This window comes from Triplophysa dalaica, chromosome 8 (genome assembly GCF_015846415.1).
Source record: "Triplophysa dalaica isolate WHDGS20190420 chromosome 8, ASM1584641v1, whole genome shotgun sequence".
Taxonomy (NCBI): Eukaryota; Metazoa; Chordata; class Actinopteri; order Cypriniformes; family Nemacheilidae; genus Triplophysa; species Triplophysa dalaica.
Genome location: NC_079549.1, coordinates 20067373 through 20083395, shown reverse-complemented (window position 1 = coordinate 20083395; position 16023 = coordinate 20067373). Strand labels below are relative to the sequence as shown.

The 16023-nt window shown below is 36.2% G+C and overlaps 1 protein-coding gene across 1 annotated transcript; it reads left to right on the top strand.

Moving 5' to 3' along the window:
- Positions 1 to 121: 121 nt before the first annotated feature.
- wdr75 (WD repeat domain 75) lies at positions 122 to 14799 on the top strand. Its single transcript, XM_056754697.1, has 21 exons — positions 122 to 274; positions 974 to 1103; positions 2100 to 2165; positions 3880 to 3979; positions 4348 to 4472; positions 5888 to 5958; positions 7561 to 7677; positions 7767 to 7855; positions 7945 to 8100; positions 8558 to 8617; positions 8700 to 8815; positions 9065 to 9240; positions 9735 to 9886; positions 10006 to 10180; positions 12310 to 12404; positions 12687 to 12782; positions 12988 to 13157; positions 13239 to 13298; positions 13392 to 13532; positions 14287 to 14378; positions 14539 to 14799. The coding sequence occupies exons 1-21, from the start codon at positions 189 to 191 to the stop codon at positions 14756 to 14758; spliced, it is 2493 nt and encodes an 830-aa protein (XP_056610675.1). The 5' UTR covers positions 122 to 188; the 3' UTR covers positions 14759 to 14799.
- The last annotated feature ends 1224 nt before the right edge of the window (positions 14800 to 16023 follow it).

Below are 16023 nucleotides of genomic sequence, written 5' to 3'. Positions count from 1 at the left end.
CATAAGTCACTGCTTAATTGTGTATTAAATTTAAAGTGTAGAAACTCTTTATTCTTTTCGTTGTGTAGCTGAACCGCTGATGGAACTCCTGTCCGCGTGGTGGCGCTGTGCACAAGTCTGTCGCTTCACTTCAGGCGAAGAAGAACTGCACGGTCAGCGGCCACATGTGAAATTTTAGCGATAGAAACATGGTGGAGAAGAGTGACATCCGCGTGGTGCGCTGCGGTGGCAGCAAAATAAATCTTAGAGCTCCGATCATCTCTTATGACTCAAGGTATCAAATAAATTATGTTTACGGTTATGTCTGTTTTATCGTATAATTAACGTTACATAAACTTAGGAACACTCGCAAACGTGAGGTGCGTAGGAGGGTATGTTGTTTCTAAAGAAGGGGTGTATGATCTGTCTCGACATTTAATGTAGAATCTTGAGTCGTAGCTTTAAAGAGCGACACGTGCAGATGTCAGTAATGTATATTGTTTAAACTGTTGTTGAATCTCTGATGAATAAACAAGAGAAATATCGCAGAGATTGTATGTGTTTCTAATGGTTGTAATGGGAATTGTATTGGGTTTAATGGAAATGATCATGGTCTCTTGATCTGTAGGTGGGATGTTGTGTGAAGGATGGAAACTAATAGAACGTTATTAAATCTTACTGGAAAAGACCAAAAAACAGATCTCTGTGATAGAAACCATTACAATTTTTTTTCAAGCTGGGCTGTTTTGATCATGGATTCATAGACAGACCTTGCATCTCCATTTGATCTGTAAGCTGTGAATTTTTATTCTACACAGATCAGCTTTAACTAAATCTTATCTGATGGAGAAAATAAAAGATATTACCATCCGTCCTGTTTTGCTGCAGCATTTGATGCTTGCTAGCATCACCCCAAGCTGTTGCATACAGTCTAATAGTAGAGTAATACCATATGCCACAGATGGTATTGTTTAAAGTTCTCTTTTTGTTGCAGGTACGTATTGTGCACATCTGGAGATTTAGTAAAGGTCTACAGCACACGCACAGAAGAGTGGATACATACTCTACAAGCCCACACCAACCAAATTACAGGCATCGCACTGAATCCTGCCAATCACCTACAGGTGTGTTTCTCTTGGGTTAACTTTAAAGATAAATGTGGGTCTTTATTGTGTTTTACTTTTCACAGGATAGTCGGATTTAAGGGGGATAAATGTGTATACGATATGTATTAATCCAGTCAATTTCCTACTACAGCTTTAGTATTTTATGCTATTAAATTTGGATTCTAGGACTTTTTTGCAAGGCATCAGTGCGGAGGGACTAGCCCGTGTTGTGTTTGATCAGTTTATAACCCTCAGCTCAACACTGAGATGATGTGCTTTTACCACTTGGGAAAGCCTGATACTATTGTTTGTAATGAGTCTTCTACATAACATTAAAATTAAAAAGTAGAAGGCAAAAGTTAAACATATTTCTAGGTATATTTTAAAAATGGGATAACAGAACTTATATCATTTTTTTATTAATGCAATCATGTGCTGTTGTTTTTAATGAATAATATTTCTTACAGAGGTTTTAGATGTTGTAGATGTTGGGGAGAAATGTGTGCTTACATAATATTATAGGCTAAATGTGCAACCAGTCTCACAAGATACATTACCTACCTAGATATGCTCATATTCAATAGAAAGGTTAATAGAATTTCTGATAAGTAACATCACAAAAGGATTTATCCCGGTTTTAAAACCAGCTTTATTATAACAGGGGAAACACATCTTGACAGCCAGACATGTTATTGTCAGATACTGTTCCCACTACGTTTAATTCATACTACGGACTATCACACTATACCACTGCTGTGACAAATTTATGGATAGCTGACTAAACATTTTAGGGCTTACCTGTCAAAAAGTAAGTATTTGAAGTTTTTTTATTAAACTGAACAGTATCTGACTTCAACATGGTCATTGCAGGCTATAGTTGTAGTTCATGGGCTATAGGATTCATTTTGCTTTCTGTACATGCTTGAGTTTTAAAGATCCTGCCGATTTCAGAGGTTGCTCTGCTGTCTTCAAACTTAAATCTTACATGGTGTCTTTTTGTTTATTTTTCTGCAGGTCTACTCTTGCTCAGTAGATGGCACTGTTAAATTATGGGACTTCATTGATGGCATTCTTATTAAGGTACAGTATGTGTTCTGAAACACAACGCTACTGTTTTAATAACTACTAGGTCTGTGACGGTGGCACCGTTTTTACCACGTGGTAGTAATGGATAAATTAACCGCGGTGATTGGGAAATATATATACAGCATTATGTAAATAATATATAAATAACATAAAAAATTGTATTTATATGATTATAAAAATATATACCTTATTTAAATACATTTTGAAACATGAAAACATCTGTCCGTGTTTAATGCACACAACTTTAGGAGGTCGCGCATTAACCGTTACAGTCCTTAACAATTCCATTTGAAAAAAAAACTGTTTAAACCTACCTCAGCTTTCCAGTTCAGATTGCCATTAAAAAGATACTTTTTCCTATTGGTTGATGGAATGCTAACATGTTGACATTGTCCAGAAGAAGATGTGTACAGCCGCATTAAATGCGCGCGTTCAGATGATGTGCTCAAAGTGCAAATTAATAACGTTAGATGTTTCTCCGCAACTCGCGTGCACTCCGACACAAAGCAAGCGGGTCATAGCCAGTTTTGATTTTATTTAACTGTTTATTTTACAACATGATTGATTGCAGAACGTGCAGAATAAACAGGGTTTTCCGAGCAGGCCCCGCACGGATGCGCCAGAGGGAAATCTATGCTAATAATTTCTGTGTTAATGTAAAATATTTTAACCCTTTAACTGTAAGCACCTCTCGGATTCTTTGGTCTAGAGACCTAATCTTGGTCTTGTTTTTAAGAGATTCTATACTTTATTGTAAAAGTGTCTGGAGCTAGTTTTAGTTATAGCAGTTTAATTGTACATTAATAATAATACAAATCTATAAACATTGTTTTATTTTGCTAAACAATCTAAAAAAATCCTATTTTTTTTTTTCAAATTTCAAGCTGACTTTTAATCGTTACACCAACAACTGCCACTAGGTATCATATATGCTGCAATGGTTTACTGCATACAAATGACAAAGTACAAGTAAATTCTTGGCACTTTCCAATGATATAGAAGTTATTTAGATTTATTTTTATATTTAAAATTATTATGAATGTCATATTTATAATGGTACCAAATGGGCCCGTTGAAATTTTATGAATATGTCATATTTATAATGGTTCAAATTGAGCCCGGTGACATTTGAGAAAATTACTTTCATTTAGTGATTTCTATTGCAAAACGAGTTCTGAAATATAATAGAGATTTAATAATATATAGAGCTTTCCAATGATATATAGTTTGTCAGGATTAAAATGGGAAATATATTGCATAACTTCAGTGTTCCACTTGAACAGAGACACTTAGCAGCATTTTATTATTTTTATGCTCACTCTAGTCATAAATGAATACATACTACTCCTACATAATTTCTTTTTGTAAAACACTGGTCAAATATGTATTCTAGAACCTTAGACCTTTCCAATGATATATAGTCTTTTATGATTGGATTAGAATATAGTTGTTCCAATAAGTAAACCAATATTGGAACAGTGACGGTTAAAGGGTTTTAAATAAAACCATCCACAACTAAAGGCTATAAATATTAGTCCTTATTGCAACTATCCTTATTATTTCACTTTGTCACAGTGTGTGATGTGCACTATACCGCTGTCGGCAGTTTACAATCACGGTTGTCACGACCACCGCCACAGCCCTAATGACTACTGCAAATGTTTGCATTCCTCTCATGTTGATGTCTTTTTTATCTTTTTTTGCTCAGACTTTTGTCTTTGGATACCCGTTGTTTTCGTTATATGTGTCCAAGAAACACGAGGGAGTCATTTTCCTGCATTGTCCGGTCACCAAAAAATCAGAAGATGGTATGTTGTTTTGTATGTGTAAGGGCTTCCCAATGAAGTCACACACATCATTGTTCGGGACTAATAATAAAAAAATTCACAATAAAGTTTACTTTCACCAGACTGATCAGATTTAAAATGTGGCATTAGCCAATCAGATTGAACCTGATGGTTTTAGACAACTCTTGGCGTTTTTTTGTGTTCCGTCTGTAGCTATATTCAAAAGGGCTTGGACCCAATAAACTGGAAACATGCTCACACCAAATTGTCAACATCCTTGAACCTAAGTACCATTTATTAGCTTAAGTCGTTTCATGGTGTAAAAGGGCATGAAACTGTTATAGGCCACTGCAAGTATTTAAATTTTGGTTTGTGTTTTTCATGTCCAGAGGCTTTCCAGTTGGTTGCCGTCAACCTGCCCAAGTCAGCGGAACAGGAAGTGGAGGTCAAAGAGCTGAAGGCTGTTCTTTTTGATATCAGTTCAAATCCTAGCTGCACAGCTGTAGGCAGAGAGGTAAAAAACTTATTTACACTTATTCATTTAGTGAACACTTCTATCTAAAGCGACTTACAAATGAGAGAAGATGTAACAATTTTTAATGAGTCAAAGTGTGTTCAGTTGGTTACAGTTTTTGTAATTTCATTTAATAATCTCAATGGATCTTATAGTAACAGCTCAGGAAGTAAAACACAATCACCATTGTTTAATAGCAACTGTGTGCTTCTTGATAAAGTGTACTTGACCGTTGCAAGTATACTTCATTGTAGATATGTCGTGACAGTGTTAAAGGGATAGTTCATGCAAAAATAAACATTTTCTCATCATTTAATCATTCTCATGTCATTCAAAAGTTGCACATGGCTATTTATGCGGGGAACACAAAAGATATTTTGAGAAACGTCTCAGTGGTTAGTCAATGGGGTCTGGTGTTGTTTGTTTATCACCATTCTTCAAAACATCTTTTGTGATGTGCTGAAAAAAGTTATACGGATTTGAAATGACAAGAGGGTGAGTAAACAATGAATGAATTTTCTTTTCTTTTTAGGTGAACTGTTCTTGTAATCAAGTCAAAAGTCGCAAACATTAAGACTTAACCCAATCTAAAAAATAAACACTTCTCTTGGTGTTATGAAATGCAAAGAAATGAATGATACAATTGTTACCAGATTTAGTTTAAAATCGAATGTATCTCACAAACTTCTTTCTACCCAAAAAGGGGTAAAATATTTAACTTATTCCTGTGTTTTTCTTTAGGCATGTTTAAACATTAGTTTATGTTTGGCTGAGGTTTCTTTAGGTCAGAAATGGTCTCCTTGTTATGGTAAAAATCCACTTGGCAGCCTGTGTAGTCACTGCATTTGTCAGATGGTGGATGTGGTACAGTAAACATGGTTTAAACCCCTGTAGGTTAATTAGTATGGCACTACACGGGTGTTATTTTTGTAGAGTGAGCTGTGCAGCCATGTTTTGGAATAACTAGTTGTTTTGGTGAAGTCATTACACACCATGACTTCAGATTTTTTTATGTGCCACTTCTTGAACCGAGTGCAGAAGGACACAATGGAGATGGCTCATTCCTCACTCTGAACTTGGAGTTACTTTAACTGAAATTAAAAGTGGTTATTTACTCATTCTTGTGTTATTCCAAACCCATTTAACATTCCTTTGTGAAATACAGAGAATTTTGTTCATATTGATTCCCACTCTTACAGTGAATGTCAAATGGTACCGAGGCTGTCCATCATTAATATTCTGCTTAACATACATATTGCTTTTTTGTCATATGTGTTTAAAACGATATGAGGATGAATAAATAGAGCTTTTGTTTTTGTCTAAATAATCCCTTTAACAATTTATGTTTTTATTTGGTTGAATTCTCCAGTTAACAATTTATGTCTAATAAATATTCTTGTTTATTGTGTTTTCAGGGTGAATATATAGCATCTGCAAACCACCTCAAACTTCACATTTATTTCTTCAGGAAGCAGAGAACATACAGGTAATAAATACTGTATTTTGGCTGACCATTGTAAAGTTCCCCACGGGATATTTACTGGCCTTAGGGGATGTGTCACATGCAGGTTGTTTTTCTTATGACTTTAATACAAATACCATCACTTGTTTGTAAAGCTGTGAAGTTTGGAGATTTAAATATTTTTTAGCCAAACATAAAAACTGTGCTAAACTTTATTCACTGCCACATTGTTCAAAACCCTTGAGACATTCTTTATTGAACACAAAGATGACTTTTTGTTAAAGGTGAGATGAATAAAATCACAATTTTAAGCCGAGCTTTTTTTATATAAGAGGGAATCGCATTCACATGAACATCGTAAGTGTCAGAACTGAAAACACCCTTGTTACTAAGATTATATCTGTTTTTGACACCATACCCAGCGGACGCCAGATTCTGAAATGCACCTTTCTATGACAACATTGATAGGTTGAACACCGCCTCCATAGAAAAATATCAACGACTACTTCTCTAGCCCCGCCCACTGGTTTGCGCATTACAGAACCAGTGGCGCGGAACCAGAAAGAGCGAGCAAAAACAAACATGCCGTTAAAGATAGCTAAATTTTGTGCCATCCATGGTTGTGGAAGAATTTAGTCGCTGCATAACCTTCCTTCGGATTCCAATATTAGGACTGCTGGTTTATTTTTAAAGACGTTCCAGCTAATGTGGGAAAAACATGGAGTGTTTGCTCGTTTCATTTCTCCGATGATTCCTTCGTGAACAAGGCACAGGTCGACACTGAATTTTCGGAGAGTTCAAAATGAAAAAGCAGTGCCGTATCTGCAGGCGCAACAATCTTAAGGGAGTAAAACATTTTTGTACTATGCTTTGTTAGAGATCGCTTGATGTGCCCTGAGCACTATTCGGACCTCTTGGCATTTGTATTAATTGCAGAGGTTGTCTGTGATATTAAGCCGGTGCGAACCGCCATCTCTCTGATTTTGGTTGGCTCATATATAATTTTTCAAGCTTTTATACACCGTTTGCACCATATAACGCACATACTGACATGTACAGCCATGGAAAATTTTAAGAGACCATTCTAAATTTTTATATGTATTGTTGCCATTTCAATCCAGTGTTTGTTGAATTTTGATAAAATCGAACCTCAGGAGTGACATAAAGTCATCCAACAGCAATGTAAAAGATTGACAGCGTGACAGGATACATAAAAAATAAGCTGTGATAAGAAGTTATCACATGAAAAGTAAGCGTTGACGTTTTCCTAAATACATATACAAATATAACATCTTTTCAGTATTTGAGGACATCGGCATTTGAAAAAATTACAGAGCGTCATTCTGTTATTTTTACCTGTTTTTCCATCTTTAGTTTTCTGCAAATAGATACAATATTTTAATTTGATATTTGAAAGGAAATGTGCTGTAGTTCACAGAAAGAAACAGAAATGATCATTTTATCTAAACATACCCGTAAACTGTAAATTCAGAAAACCGGAAGTAATTTTGATATGGTCTCATACTTAAAGTTGTTTTGTACAAAGATGTCATAAGGGTTGAGAATGACAATTATAACAGATTATCAGATTTGTTTGTTTAATTGACTTATATTGTCTCTTTCTAGTTTTTCTCTAAATGCAACTGATAAGAAAGGGGCCAGAAATGTGTTTACATGCATAGCCTGTCACCCAAAAGAAGACTGCATTGGGACCGGTCATGAAGATGGCAAAATCCGCTTATGGTGAGAGATGAGCTGTGCATTTCTTCATATTTACTTCATACGTGTGGTCTAGGAATAAAACCACACTGGACTGTTTTTCTGTTCTGCAGGAGAAACTTCAATAACAAGAAAGAATGCACACATTCTACCATGCACTGGCATCACAATGCTGTCAACACTTTGTGTTTTACTGCAGAAGGTAATTTTATGAGATTGTCTTTTTGCTTTTTACCTCTAGGGGTGTATGTTAGCTGTACTTACAGCATGCTTTTGTTACCATCTCTGTAGGTACTAATCTGTTGAGTGGAGGCCTTGAGTCGGTGCTTGTCCAGTGGCACTACGGGGGTGACAAAAAAGAGTTCCTGCCCCGTCTCGGAGGATCTATTTTACACATATCTACATCACCCGATGGCCAGTTGTTCTGCACATCTCATTCAGACAACAGTACGTCTCGGCGGAAGAATCTGTAAAAACCTATGTATCACTCTATGATCAGAAAGATTTCTTTTGCATAATGAAATTCATAACTATCTTTCAAGAATCGTATACAAATATGTTTATACGAACACCCTGTTGCCTTCTCACTACTTCATTGACAAAAAAATTTTTGCAGTCAAAATTTATAAATTAAGTAGTTTCATGCATTCCATTTATTCTAATGCCAGCAACAACATGTTATTAAAGTTAGTGTACTTTATATTTTCTGGTTTATTCGTGTTTTTATGACTGCCTTGAATTTATCTCTTTAATATTTTTTTAGGTAATTATATTTATACATGTTATTTTTTTTGCACGGAAATGTGCTGTGTTATTGTGATTTTACACATAGTATCAGTGTTTTTGCATTAGATAGTACATATTTTATATTTGTCTAATATCAGATTTTTTATTTTCTCCTCAGAAATCACAGTTATCGAGAGCAGTCTCAAGGTGTCTGCTGTCATTCAGGGTTTAGTCAAAGGTTTGTACGGTATTTTACTGTTTTACATTCCATAACGGCAGCAATAAAGGTTAATTTCTTCCGATGTCCTTGATGCTTTCAGGAGATGAAGTTTTGACTGATCTAATGATTGACCCGCGCAGTAAATCTCTGGTGCTGAACGGGAAACCGGGTCATCTGCAGTTTTACTCCCTTCTGCGCGACAAGCATCTCTATAATGTAAGTCTGCTACCGTCGATACTTTGAATTTGTTCTTAGAAACCAACATTTGTCAGCAGTGCATATAGGAGAAATATCTACTGGTAAGGGCTTAATCATGTCTACGCGTGTATGTTTCTGTTTCTTGGTTAAAATTCAGCTGACTCAAGTTAGCAGTGGTCATGTGAGCTTGGGGCCCCTAAATGGGAAACCTTGTTCTTCGTTTTTTATCCACAGTTTGCATAACCGCCGTTCTGTCTACTTTTACAGCTGGATATTGTGCAGCAAGAATATATTTATGAAGCCGGTCTGGATCAGTTTGAGGTGGTCAAGGCGGCCTTCGATGTAAAAGGCTCTTGGCTCGCTACAGTGGAGCAAAGGGGGAAGAAGTCCTCCGATCTAGAGATTTTCCTCAAATTATGGGCTTTTGATGAGCAAACACAGAGGTATTCATCCCCACATTAGATTCGGATAAAGCTCTGTTTCTAGGTAACTTCATTGTGTTGCTATTTGAAGAATTCCACAGTATTTGCACAAGGTGAAGGTTTACAATAAAATAAGAAATCAATATCGTTAATGTTAGCAATGTGAATAAACAATTCACTGAACACAGACTTATAGGGACTAACTGCTGAGAACAACAATACAAACCATCACAGAAATTCTAATGGTTTCACATTAAAATACCATTATGAACCATTAGCTTTTTCCATTAAAATCATCACAAAATAAAATTGACTTGTGTCTATTGGGCATTATTCCAATTGGATTTAACATCCCACCAGTAGAATACATCACATACCAGTAGACACCTTTACAGTTCAATTAAAATCAAAACAAATCCTTTAAACCATTATTACTTCTTTAATGGATTCTTTTGTTTTTTCATCAGAGATGATTTTATTTCTGAACTATAATGCACTTTTTTCCGCCCCTTCAGTTTTGTTCTGAATACCTCCATTGCTGCCGCCCACGAGGATCAGATTATGTCCATGTGCTTCAGCTCTTCTGAGGAGACCACCATGCTGGTGACCACAGCCAAAGACTGCCAGTTTAAAGCATGGGTGCAGGGGTCCGAAGCAGACACACAACGTGAGTCGCACACGTAGACATTTGCAAGAGTTAGTGTTGGAATGAGAAGTCTAACGTGAAGGTTACGAGTGTGAACGTAGACATACCTGTCTCACCACAATTTTTCCATCGTGTTGTAGAGTCCTTCTGGTCATGTGATTTTGTGGGAAGCTACCATAACCTAAGGCCCACAAACTGCAGCTTCTCAGCTGATGGCTCTCTTCTGGCAGTAAGCTTCCAGGAAGTAATCACCATATGGAGCCCAGAAACCTGGGAGCTGCTCTCTACCCTGTGCCAACCACCTGGAGAAATAAGGTGTGGACCTTTTTCCAAACCGCTGTGGGCATTTCAGATGTCTAAACTTTGACTAACCTCATGTGAAGGGATCGCAGGATTTTTGTTTGAAACACAGTCTTTTCAGGTTTTCACTATAGGCGTTTTCAAAGCCAGTTAAAGACTCTACACACTGTTTCAAAGCAGTAGTTCACCGAAAAAGTTAAATTCTGTCATTTACTCACCCTCTTGTCACTTCAAACCTTTATAAACACAAAAGAAGATATTTAAAGCAATTTTGGTAACCGAACAATGGCAACACCAAATAACTTCTATTGTATAGACACCAAACCAATGCAAATAAATGGGTGCCACCATTGTTTGGCTACCAATATTCTTCAAATATCATCTTTTATGTTCTGCAGAAAAAAGTCGAACAGGTTTGAAAGAAAAGAGGGCGAGTAAATAATGAAAGAATATTTTGGTGAACTGTCCCTTTAGGAGCTTTCAAGTATACAAAAATTGTGCATTATGGAATTTTTATTAAACTTTTCATATAAATATTTGTATTATATACAAATATCTAGTTTATTTTTATTAGAAATTGATGTTATCAACTGGTAATGCCTTCTTTGTGTCTCTGTTTATCTTATTATGCAATAAGTTAAAAGTACATAAAAGCTAGACTGCTCACTAGAATGAGTCAACTGTGTCAATTTCATCACAGTCATTGTGTTACTTTTTTAAATAGTGCACAATAATTAGCAATTACCAACAATAAAAAAATTGGTGTAATAGTAGGGCTTTAACTTCATGGTGACTTTAGTTTTACACAAATAGTTTTACACGGTGGTGAATTTTTTATTATATATGATTTATCTGTGCACATTACATATAATTTCTATTCATTTGCACTTGTTATTTTAATCCAAAACTTTAACCTGCTCCCCCTCTCGAAACGACCTCTGTTCACTTCAGGTCATGAGGAATGGCACGAGGAGGGTGCTGCAATGACTGAAGTCAAGTCCGGCCCTACCTTTTTTCTCATTTCAGAGTCGTTTCACTCTGGTATAAGTCACGATACAGACATAAAGACAATTGCTACATCCGTTTCATGATGCCTTAAAGTTACGTATCACAGAGCTTTTGTGTTTTTTTTTTTTCGTTTTTTTTCCGTACAACAACTGTTTAAACATTTTTAAGTGTCCTGTATCAACACATGATTTTTATCATTTACATTTTTTTCTAAGTTCTCTCTTAGGGTTTAGCTTTTTATAGATACTGGAGAGAGAGACATGAAAGGACCAGTTTTATTATTCAGTCATAGAACTTTATCATTAACATACATAAGGTTCAGTTAAACTTTAAATGTTATCAGTTCAGTAGCAAAACAACAAATTTTATTGACATTTTTTCAAAACGTAAACAAGTTTCATTTTCGAATTTTACTTGAAGTTTTTACATTTTGTTCAAAATATTGTGATACTATCATACTCGTGAATTCCGTTTTGTGTGTTGTTTCAAATAATTTCTGAGCTGAGTGTATCGTTGCACCCCTAGTTATTATATAATATAGTTGTTTTAAGTAATAGTTGAGTTATGTTGTTTTTGTGCCTCTTTTAAAATATCTGTGTCAGTCACTGTTACTCCATGCTGCATTTGCAGTTTAAAGACAAATGTAGTTGTTCAAGCCTCATTCACAGTTTCTGGTTTCTCATGGTTGTCCAGATGAATGTTAACATCGGGCCCTGCAGTTGAATAGTAGAAACTTGGTGATTTAAGCTTTTAGACTCGGGGAGCTGGCCGTGAGCCAGGAGGGTCAGTGAGGACAAAGTTTTGCTCCATCATCGTGTCGGGAAAAGAGGAAGTTCATCAGGTGCAACTGGTGTTCCTAGTCAACAAGTGCTCTCAGTTCTGCCTTTCTGCACTTTATAAGAAAGTGAAAATCAATTAACTTAGGATTTACACATCCAATAAATCTGTGTTTAAGCATTTTACTGTCACACATTTAAAACTGAATGTATAACAGATTTTCGATGAACTGTACGGTAAGCTGTGCTTATCGCAATGAGACTAATCTAGCAAAATATGTGTGAAATAAGTGATCTGGCTGATCTTGGTGGTCTTTTGAAAAAAAAAAATGACTAAAGGCAACACCTTTGATCCAACAGGGACCTTTGTTTCGGCCGGTTAAGCTGCTCCAAATACCTGCTCGGCACGACCACCAAGAACCTTCTCTGCTGTTGGAACCTCCTCACTTGTGCATGTACGTCTTCACTACTTTGTTTATTTGTTTAAATCTGTATTTGCAATTGCTTTTATAAGTTAAACCAATCCCCTTATAGGTCACCTGTGATAAATTTGTATAAAAACAGTTTTTTATTTTTCATGCAAAATATAGTTTAGTGTGGACCCATAATGCTCCCGAAAGAGCAAATCATTTTGGATGAATTACTCCTTTAACTGTTAATATTAGTTTTTATACACCAAGAACATTATATTTCTTTGTGCTCAGTTGTGTTGAATGACCGAACTCTTTGGTTCACAGTGGAGTGGTGCAGTTCTTTAGATGTTGGAACGTTGCTGCCTGACCCCCTCTCTGAAAACGTGGCTGCATTTTCATACCAGCCTACACATACAGACCGTAAGTATTTGCAGGAAGGTCGTTGCCAGTTTGACCTATTTTGCATCACCTCAGCATTTGCCTCAAAATGTAAATATTCAGTGTTACACTACAACTAAACATTCAGCAAATGCCTATTTCATTTATAGTTTGATCCTATTTTCTAACACAAATGTCATTTTATACTCGCAAGATGCTTTTCATTTATTCTCCGGTATATGTGCAGTGTTTGTTTTCAGACCCAGCGAGCCCCGGCCTTTATTTGCTCATAAGTCAGTGTGCTCGGGGAAGGTGCATCGCGCCGTCTTTGTTCCCCGGGAAGAGCTGTTGGCCAGATGTGATGAAGGTTCCCAGTGGCTCAACAGATCTCAACTGTACTTTCTCAGCCAAGCCATGGTACATCAGAGATAACGCTTATCATCAGACGCTTTTCGTTAACTTGCATTATATGTGAAATTAAACTGATTCTATTCTCAGGATTTGTTGACATTCAGCACGGCAACAGAAGACGACAGGATGTTGGCTGCGAGTAAACGGGTACGGCTTTCAATGTCCCCCTGCTGTTCTTTATGTTGTGGTGGTATTTGAGTCCTCTCGCTGGACCTTCTAACACGTGTCTTTCTGGTACAGCTGGTGGTTGATGATAGTGTTGCTGTGACTCCATTTTACCTGCTGTTGGGCAAACATAGACAACAGCAGGAGAAACCCAATACATCAAATCCTGTGACCCACAAACCTCAGCTGCCACAGGGGTCAGTCGCCATCAAAGAGGTAAGACCAAAGAACATAAAGATAAACCCATCATGGATATCATTTTTCATCTTTAGCCATTTTACTATATTTTCTTTTCATTGATACCAGGGGTATAGGCCTACTGGTTAATGTTAATAACTGTGGGATTATAAAATTACGATTATCATGGTATACTATTATGCCACGGAATAATATTGTGAATAATTCTGCGCGGCACAAAACTATTGAGTCTAAAATAAACTTGTTTGATACATGTGATTCATTGGCTGAAAAGAGAAGAAAAACAAATCAAGTTTAAGATAATTTTGATTAAGCATTATTAATCTCTTTAAAAAAAAAAGATTTATTTGTTTCGTCATTTTTGGGGTGGGGGTCGTTTTCTGTTTAGTGAAAATGTGATATTTTGACACTACATTTTTATATATAACTTGCATATATTATTTAACGTATTCTTGTCAACATTTAAAACTGTCGATTGTAATAAATTGTTGCGTTAGTCTTTTAAATTTGTGTAATTAAAATGCAGTGTTATGTGATTTTATAAGAATTACACTACCGACTTTTATTGTCTAGTGAAAATCAAGTTTGAATTGGAGACCGTAAAAGCATCTGTTATAGCGTTGTAATGCTCTCATAGTCGTAAGGCAAGAAAGACCATGTTGTGATAATTTTTTTATTCAACACATTTTGAAAGTTTAATATTTTTTAAATGTTTAATGTAGCATTATACCTATTACATTTCCTTTGCTTGAATGTTTTTTTTTTGTTGAAGTTGTTACACACGGCAGCTCACGTTTTGCCGGCCGCTTCGGTCCTGTGCTCACTGTTCGTCACCTCCCTCCTGATCTCCAATACTGGAGTCCGGTAAGACCGCACTGGATTCATTGTGTAGATGCATTGCCATCTTTTGAAATCTATATACTTCAAGTAAAAAAGCCACCTAGTCTGTTTCCCTTCCCTGTGTTGGAGTTTCGAGATGATTGTAATGGGAATACATAAACATTTGTTGATGCTTCATTCTTAGAGAGGAAATGGATTCTTCAGAGCAGGAAATGGACAGTGAGAAAGAGGAAGAAGACTCCGAGGAGGAAATAGAAGCGTGTGACAGTCAGCAGGAGCTCAGAGCTCAAGGTTCTGTGGATGAGGTGACCCCAAAGCTTTCCAAAGCGCAAGAGAAGGAACTGAGAAAAGTCAGAAAAACTGACTTTAGTTGGATGACTGGCCTCATTGACTCCAAATCATGATCTTGCAATTTCACAATATAAATAAATGCTTCAGCTCTATTTAGATACGTAAAGATGTGTTGTGGATTGGCAATTGTTTAATCAGACTGCATCCCTTTAGTGGTTTAGTCTGAGGAGTTTCTAGGGAATTCGGGAACAGGAATGCTATTTTGGAACTAAAGTTTTGTGTAATGTTCAACATGCCCACACCAACAATAATGTATAAAGAACCTTTTAAACAGTGTACAATGAAGTTTTGACATTTTATTACAGAATATTTGTCCATCTTTTTTTGATAAACCTTTAAACCTGTTCCTTCAAACATGAATTCTCTACTATTTTATAACATAATTTAAAGGGGTCAAATGACATGGCTATAACAAATAATATTGTTTGTTTTAGATGTAATGGAATGTGTATACACGGTTTAAGGTTAAAAAACGCTGTATTTTCCACATACCGTGCACGTTTGTATCTTTACTTTGCCCTGCCTCTCTGAAACATGCAGATTTTTTACAAAGCTCATCGCTCTGAAAAGCGAGTTGTGCTATGATTGGCTAGTTAACCAGTGTGTAGTTATTGGTCGAATACTGCAAGCGTGTGATGGAAATGTAACGCTTATAACCATCTTATAACCAAACATCAGGTTCCAAAGCAATTGTACTGACAGGTACACCCACCTTACTTGCGTTTACATTTGGGCAGTCTTGGTCAACTCATAAGACAACCTGACTTAGATTTGTGGGGGTGTGGTTACACGAGGCGTTTCAGGAAGGACTGGGTGAGCATTCGCTTTTAGATAGAATGCATCCTTTGTTCTGACACTTTAATTTGTGCAATTTTACGTGTCTAATACAGGCAAGGGCAACTTAAAAAACACCAAAGACAGAAAAACACGTATTCATGCCATATGACGCCTTTGGAAGAAACTGGAAAATTACTCCTTTGAAGTGTGTGCAAACTAATCTTTCTGTTGGTGGGACCAAATGCTTCAAATTCTTACTTTTTGACAGTCATTTGAAGTCCTCAGGGCAGGTTATTACTGTCATTCGAAGACAGAATCATGGTCATTATTTGCCCTGATGGACTACAGATTTTGACGAAAAATAAGCAAAGGGAAATCAACAAAATGATTAGTTGAGACCATTATCATATATGCTTAAATATTGTTAATACACTTATTAATGCATTTTTAATGGTTTAGTAAAAAAATATTCTGTGTTTTTTATTTTATTCTGTTTAAATTTGCTTTCAAATTAGTTATTAGAGATTTGTAAGCTGATTTC